The sequence below is a fragment of the Pristis pectinata genome, chromosome 9, assembly GCF_009764475.1.
Source record: "Pristis pectinata isolate sPriPec2 chromosome 9, sPriPec2.1.pri, whole genome shotgun sequence".
NCBI lineage: Eukaryota > Metazoa > Chordata > Chondrichthyes > Rhinopristiformes > Pristidae > Pristis > Pristis pectinata.
In genome coordinates this window covers 1,635,882-1,643,285 of record NC_067413.1, presented here as the reverse complement: position 1 = coordinate 1,643,285, position 7,404 = coordinate 1,635,882, and the positions used below count along the sequence as shown (strand labels likewise).

The following is a 7,404-nucleotide window of genomic DNA, read 5'->3' as shown; positions in this document are numbered from 1 at the left end:
GGTTCAGTGTCTGACTGTTCCTGTCTTGTGTTCTACTGTAATGAGGATATTTGCCAACCTCAGAACAGCTTAATCTAGATTCTTTCCCACAGACTTGAATGTTTATCGGGGGGGCTTCGTTGGTTGCCGCAGGATGGGATTAGCCTTCAGGCTTGTTTGCTAATCTCTGTAACCAGGAGTTACAGGGCAAACGTGAAACTGGAAGTATTTCACGGTTAGTCAGGACACAGGGTCTGCATGGGTTTGATGGAATCTCTTGTATAACCTGTCTGGTTTAATAATGAGAATTATCAAAGTATTCCACTTTTTATTAATTGTTTTGCACCCAAGGAGGTATAAAGTTTGGCACGCCAGTAAATTATGCCATAATGATTATCTGCCATGGTAGATGAGTTGCTTGTCATTTGCTATTTATCAGCTGTTACAGCCTAGTGCTGATTTTCTTTGCTGTCAAAACACAAGAGGACCTGGAACAATTCAGTGACTTAAATGCAGAAACAAGTGCATCAACTGGATTCTCGGACAACGCTGCTTGACCAGAATAAGTGAGAGCTTGTTCACAGGGGCCTTTGACACTGGGCAGCCGCTGAGGTTAGGTGGATGCTGATACAATGCCCACAGAACCTTCACTCAGTGACAGTGACATCCAGCAAAAGTAAAAACATACACAACACACATGAGCACGTTAACACAAACGTACAGGAGCATACATTAACACACGAGTGACCAGAGAACAGTTTTACATATGTGACATCACATGGTACAAGCACACACATACACCAAATAAACACAAAATGACAAACTTTCAAGTTTCACATTTCTTTGCAAAAAAAAGTGCTTTCACTCATGATAAACTCCAAACAAAATCATTCCCTATAAAACAAGACCACAGGTTCAGTGCTGGAAGTCCACACTAATTCAGTGACAACATTCTGCACATCACACACACTAAATCCATGCTAACGTACAGACAGTCCCCCAGTAACACACACAATGCACATCCAGCACACAGAGAATGCACAGGCAATCACAGGCACTGACCAGACACTCTGTAACTAACAGAGTTAATAACACAGATGAGGGAGAGCAGAAATGATAGAGAAGGGCATGTTTAACGTCCATCAGCACGGAGTGACACACACACGATTACATACACAATGAATACGACATACACATACCAAGAGCACCCGAGACATTTATGGTCACAAGATGCACGGGGACGCATGGATATACACAACTTTGGACAGAGACATGCACACAGAAGCAACACACCTGTGCACAAGGTCACACCTGCCGATGCACAACACATTTGTGCACAAGGACACATGCACAAACACAAAATAGTCGACAGTACAAGTTTCAGATGAGTTCTTTACAGACAAAAAGTGCTTTTTTCATGGTGATCTGTATGGAATGCTGAAAAAAAAATTTTTCCAGAGAAACACACAGATGGTTCAGTGAGGTTCTCATTCTTAAGACCCTGCCCACAACGAGGTCACCTCAAGGGTCCACCACTTTGGTTGTGACTGTGACAAGAAGCACAGAGAGGGGAGAGGCAGCTCGAGTTGCAGTGGTTCCTTCAGGCCGAGTGATGCAGGATGGGCAGTCCTGGGCACGAGACTGGGAAGGTGCCGAGAGTCGCGTGTTCCGTTAGGGAGGGCAGAAGTCCGCAAAGTAGGGATGTTGCAAGGCTTCCTCAGCCGAAATTCTCTGTACCGGGTTACACTTCAACAGGTTCTGTAAACACAAGGCACATGTAAATCTAAAGTCAACCACCGACTACTGGGGATACATCAGGAGTCAAAGCTTGGACAGGATCCAAAAGCATCTGACAGTGCAGTGCTCCCTCACTAACGCCCCTCCCACAGTGTGGTGCTCCTTCAGCACTGAAACTCTGGCAAGGTTTTTGAGCCTGTGAGTTTCTGAACCAGCGACGATGCCAGCGATGAGACTGAATAGAATTGTGATGATTTTCTCCCTGCTTCCCTCACAGTGAGTGCCTCACCTGCAGCAGGTCCCGGCCAGTAGTATTGAGCTTTGGAACCACGTTTAGTAGGGATGTTGTCGCCGGGTACATGGGATAGGGCTGGAAAAGAAGTGAAAGAGTTAGGGGTTTATTTAAAATTTCTTTGAGTTTGTACAGATTAACTAGAAATAGATTCTGCAGAATAAGACAGGCAGTCAGAAGGAGGGAGAGAGGTTGGGGAGAGACAGGTGAAGAGGGTGGGGGTGCAGGAATAAGGAGATCGGCAGGTAGAACCAGGAAGAAAATGGGACAAAGGGAAATGACGGGAGAGAGAGAGGGAAATGGAGAGAGAGGAGAGAGAGAGGGAGAAAGAAGCCAAGGAGGGAAAGATGAGAGACAAAGCTAGAGAGAGAATGAGAGAGGGACGTAGAACGGACAGGGAAATGGCCCTGCTGAGGCTCAGGTTCCTCCCCATCTGGTCCGTACTCTGCTGTTCCAGAAGTGAATGAGGGGGGATCAGTTTAGTACTGCTCTCGGATGAGAGCTTGACTCTCATTGTTATCTCTGAGGCAGCAGGCTCTTCTGTTTTTAATATACATCTTTAATCCTGGCAGCTTACACCTTCTGCTTATAAACCTAAAGAGATTCACATTATTTCAAAGCAAAATGTTATCACAAAAGGCTGAATTTTATTCAAGATTGGACAAATGGGACAACATCAGATTTGGAGGGGCATCAAAGAATTCTGTAAAAACTTTAAGCCGGAAATAGGCTATTCAGCTCATGTAGAATATAGAGAAGCACGGAAACAGGCCCTTCGGCCCACCAAATCCATGCCAGCCACTTACACCGATACTACACTAATCCCATTTTATTCTCCCCACATTGTGAAGTGGTTCATTTTGGTAGGTCAAATATGATGGCAGAGTATAGTATTAATGGTAGGACTCTTGGCAGTGTGGAGGATCAGAGGGATCTTGGGGTCCGAGTCCATAGGACGCTCAAAGCAGCTGCACAGGTTGACCCTGTGGTTAAGAAGGCATATGATGTATTGTCCTTCATCAATCGGGGAATTGAATTTAGGAGCCGTGAGGTAATGTTGCAGCTATATAGGTCCCTGGTCAGACCCCACTTGGAGTACTGTGCTCAGTTCTGGTCGCCTCACGACAGGAAGGATGTGGAAGCCATAGAAAGGGTGCAGAGGAGATTTACAAGGATGCTGCCTGGATTGCGGAGCATGCCTTATGAAAACAGGTTGAGGGAACTCGGCCTTTTCTCCTTGGAGCGACGGAGGATGAGGGGGGACCTGATAGAGGTATATAAGACAATGAGAGGCATTGATCGTGTGGGTAGTCAGAGGCTTTTCCCCAGGGCTGAAATGGTGGCCACAAGAGGACATAGGTTTAAGGTGCTGGGGAGTAGGTATAGAGGAGATGTCAGGGGTAAGTTTTTTACTCAGAGAGTGGTGAGTGTGTGGAATGGGCTGCCGGCAACGGTGGTGGAGGGGGATATCATAGGGTCTTTTAAGAGACTGTTGGATAGGTACATGGAGCTGAGTAAAATAGAGGGCTATGGGTAAGCCTAGTAATTTCTGAGGTAGGGACATGTTTGGCACAGCTTTGTGGGCCAAAGGGCCTGAATTGTGCTGTAGGTTTTCTATGTTTCTATTCCCATCAACCACCCCCCCCCCCCCCCCCCCCCCCCACCCCCAGATTCTACACCTCACCCACACACTAGGGGCAGTTTACAGTGGACAATTAACCTACTAACCTGCATATCTCTGCTCATCCTCCTTTGCTCCAGGAACAACTCCAGCTTTTCCAGTCAAATCTTGCAGCTGAAACCCCTCATTACTGGGACCATCCCAGCAAATCTCCTCTGCACCCTCGCTAAGGACCTTCATGCCCTTCCAAAAGTGTGGTGACCAGAACTGATGCAGTAATCATTGGTGACCTCGCCACTATTTTGTACAAGATCAACACAACTTCCCTGGTTTTGTACTATATCCTCTGCTTGGGAATATTCCCTGAACACAGCCTGCCAGTTTCCAGGAGACTGAAAGGGAATGCAGCTGCTGGAATCTGGAACAAAAGGCGAGCTGCTGGAGCCCCTTGTTGCCTCCACATATCACTTCCCAGCCTCTGTCACTACCTCCACCCTTCCCTCTCCCACCTGACTCCATGTCAATAAACCCGTCCTCACCTGCCTCCACCCATCACCTGCCAGCTCTTGCTCCACCCCCTCCCCTCACCTCCTTACACCGGCCACCTCTCCTCAGTCCAGGTGAAGGGTCTCGACCTGAAACCCTCTATAGGTGCTGCCTGACTCACTGAGTTCCTCCAGCACCTGGTTTTTGCTGCCACTTTCAAGGATTTGTACAGAAATAAACCCAACTCTTCCTGCTCATTTTTACTCTCTGCCAAAGTGCATCACACTCCTCCATATTAAATCATCATCTGCCACATTCAGCCAACCCATCTATGTTTACTTCCGGCCTATGGCCATCCAGGCATCTCCCCTTTGACTCTCACCAACTTTTATCGATGCAACAAAGAAAGCATCCTATCTGGATGCATCAAGGCCTGGTACAGCAACTGCTCTGCCCAGGACTGTAAGAAACCGCAGAGTTGTGGACACAGCCCAGCGCATCACGGAAACCAGCCTCCCCTCCATGGACACTTCCTGCTGCCTCGGGAAAGCAGCCAGCATAATCAAGGACCCCTCCCACCCCGGACATTCTCTCTTCTCCCCCCTCCCATCGGGCAGAAGATACAAAAGCTTGAGAGCACGTCCCACCAGGCTCAAGGACAGCTTCTATCCCGCTGTTAGCAGACTCTTCAACAGACCTCTTGTACGGTAAACTGGACTTCTGATAATTGGAGAATGGGAATGTGAGCCTGAGTTAGCAGCACCAGGGAGATGAAATATGAGGGAGGGTGGGGAATGTGCACCAAAGGATGGCTGTGGAGTCGAGGAACCCACCAGCAGTAATAGATGTTATTCCCTTCGTTTTGCACTATTTTTGTAATTTATAGTAATTTTTGTGTTCGCACTGTACTGCTGCCACAAAACAACAGATTTCACAACCTGTAAGTCAGTGATAATAAACCTGATTCTGATAAAGATGAACTCGGTCTCTCAATTTAACTTGTCATGGACCCTGCCCTTTATTTGCCTTAGCTGTTATAAGACTATTGAACAGTCCCCAGTACAATAAGGTGGACTCTTGACCTCACAATCTACTTCGTTATGGCCTTGTCTGCCTGCACTGCACATTCTCTGTAGCTGTGACACTTTATTCTGCATTCTGTTATTGTTTTATGCTGTACTGCCTCAATGCACTGTTGTAATGAAATAATCTGTATGGACGGCATGCAAGACAAGCTTTTCACTGCAATTTACCAATTAATTTACCTGCACTGCATTTTCTCTGTAACCGTAACACTATATTCTGCATTCTGTTTTTCCTTTTTACTATCTCGATGTACTAATGAATGGAATGTGTGTGGATGGCAAACAAAAGTTTTTTTTTTACTGTATCTCGGTACATGTGACAATAATAAACCAATTCCAAGTCCATCCTCCCCCTCCAGCCTGTTCCACATCCATTACTGCTGGTGGGTTCCTCGACTCCACAGCCATCCTTTGGTGCACATTCCCCGCCCTCCCTCATATTTCATCTCCCTGGTGCTGCCAACTCAAGCTCACGTCCCCGTCTCCAATATCGGAAGTCCAGTTCCAGGGTGATCTGCAAAGCTTTTGGCCATCACAGATTGCAATCCCACACCCCGTCTCTCCCCTTCATGAACTCTGTTTACTCAATTATGTGTCTAATCCATCCTCAAACGTTTGCAAGGTCCATCAATCACTGGACACAGTCCCTCATGACAAAGCTCAGCATTAAATCGCCCTTCACCTCTGCCCTGTCAGGGAGGGGAAGGCACACAACTGCAAAGAAAGCCGCACTCACCTTGTAATCAGGAAGTTTGGTCATTGACGGCCACTGCTCCTCCGTTGGGGTCCCCAGCAAGGTGAAAGCGTCAAGGAAAGTTCAGGGAGCTGGGAGCAATGGAAGGACAGAGGGTGGAAGAGAAATGGGTAGTAGGGGAGAGTATCAGAGACAGAGCAAAGAAGAAGAGCGGGGGGGGGGATGGAGAGAGAGAGAGAGAGAGAGAGAGAGATATGCAGGTCCAGGATAGTGAGAAAAAGGGGAACGGAAACAGGGAAGAGAATAAAGGGAGGAAGCGAGGGAGAGATTAGGAGAAACAAGAGAGATACAGAGACAGAATAAGAGGGGGAAACCATGAGGGAGAGACAGACAGACAGAGTCAGATAGTCCTTTATCTTGATGAGTGCCAAAGTAAGGCTGAAGATAGCAACAAAGCAACATCATTACTGAGATTTGTTATTTTCAGCCCAAAATCCACATCTGACATTACTTGATCCAACTGTAGCCCAAGGAACCCTCCCTGACCCATATAAACACTCACATACTCTGATCTTCCCCTCAATATTCCTACAGTCTTTAACAAAAGACTGCATCAACCTGCTCCTCACCTCCATTCTACAGTTTAATAGACCCATTCATTCATCCAACTTTAATCCCAGCCTCTACAGCAAAGGTTTCATTTCCCTGTTCAGTTACCTGAAGAATCTAAGCTTAGCTCATCACGGTCTGAGTCCACACAGGGCCCCTTGGGAGCTTCACAGTCACATAGTTGTATAGGATAGACACAGACCCTTGGACCTACTGCATCTAGGCTGACCATCGTCCCATCCATGCTAATCCCACTGCATTATTTCCAATTACATTCATGTACCTGTCCTGATGCTTCTTAAATGTTGTTACTGTAACATGACAGCCCAACTTTTGTACTTAATGCCTCAGCCAAGGAAGGCAATCACACCAAACACCTTCTTCACCACCCTGTCTACCTGTGTCGCCATTTTCAGGGAACTATGTACTTATACCCCTAAATCTCTCTGTTCAACAACACTCCCCAGGGCCCCACCATTTATTGTGTAAGCCCTGCCCTGTGAAATGCATACTTCACATTTGTCTGAGGAATTTGCTTAAATTCCATCTGCCAATCCTCTGCCCAGTTGATCCAGATCCTGTTGAAACCTTAGGCAACCTTCTTCACATCACTGTACCACCAAGTTTAGTATCATCGACAGAGATGGACACAAGTTGATAAAACTCAGTGGTACCCTTCTAGAATGCCTAACGCATAACACCAGAGAAGTTAGGGCACAGAAAGGAGCTATTCGGCCCATCAAAACCTGCCTGCTCATGCACAATCTAGCTAATCCCATTCCCCAGCCCTTTATTCACAACTCTTGCCTTATCCAGCTCTTTTTACAAGGCCACAACTGAATCTGAATTATAGTCATACACAGACCCTTCGGCCAACTGGTCCATGCCGACCAAGATTCCC

General features: G+C 46.9%; 1 protein-coding gene across 1 annotated transcript in view; it reads right to left on the bottom strand.

Annotated features, from left to right (window-relative positions):
* Window positions 1–293: 293 nt before the first annotated feature.
* cdk5 (cyclin-dependent kinase 5) overlaps window positions 294–7,404 on the bottom strand; it is a 30,887-nt gene continuing 23,776 nt past the window's right edge. Inside the window, exons 10-12 of the mRNA XM_052022648.1 lie at window positions 5,937–5,997; window positions 2,006–2,086; window positions 294–1,737 (exon numbers count right to left, since the gene is read on the bottom strand). Of these exons, the coding sequence (XP_051878608.1) occupies window positions 1,651–1,737; window positions 2,006–2,086; window positions 5,937–5,997 (229 nt within the window). The 3' untranslated portion in view covers window positions 294–1,650. The remainder of the gene's footprint in view (window positions 1,738–2,005; window positions 2,087–5,936; window positions 5,998–7,404) is intronic.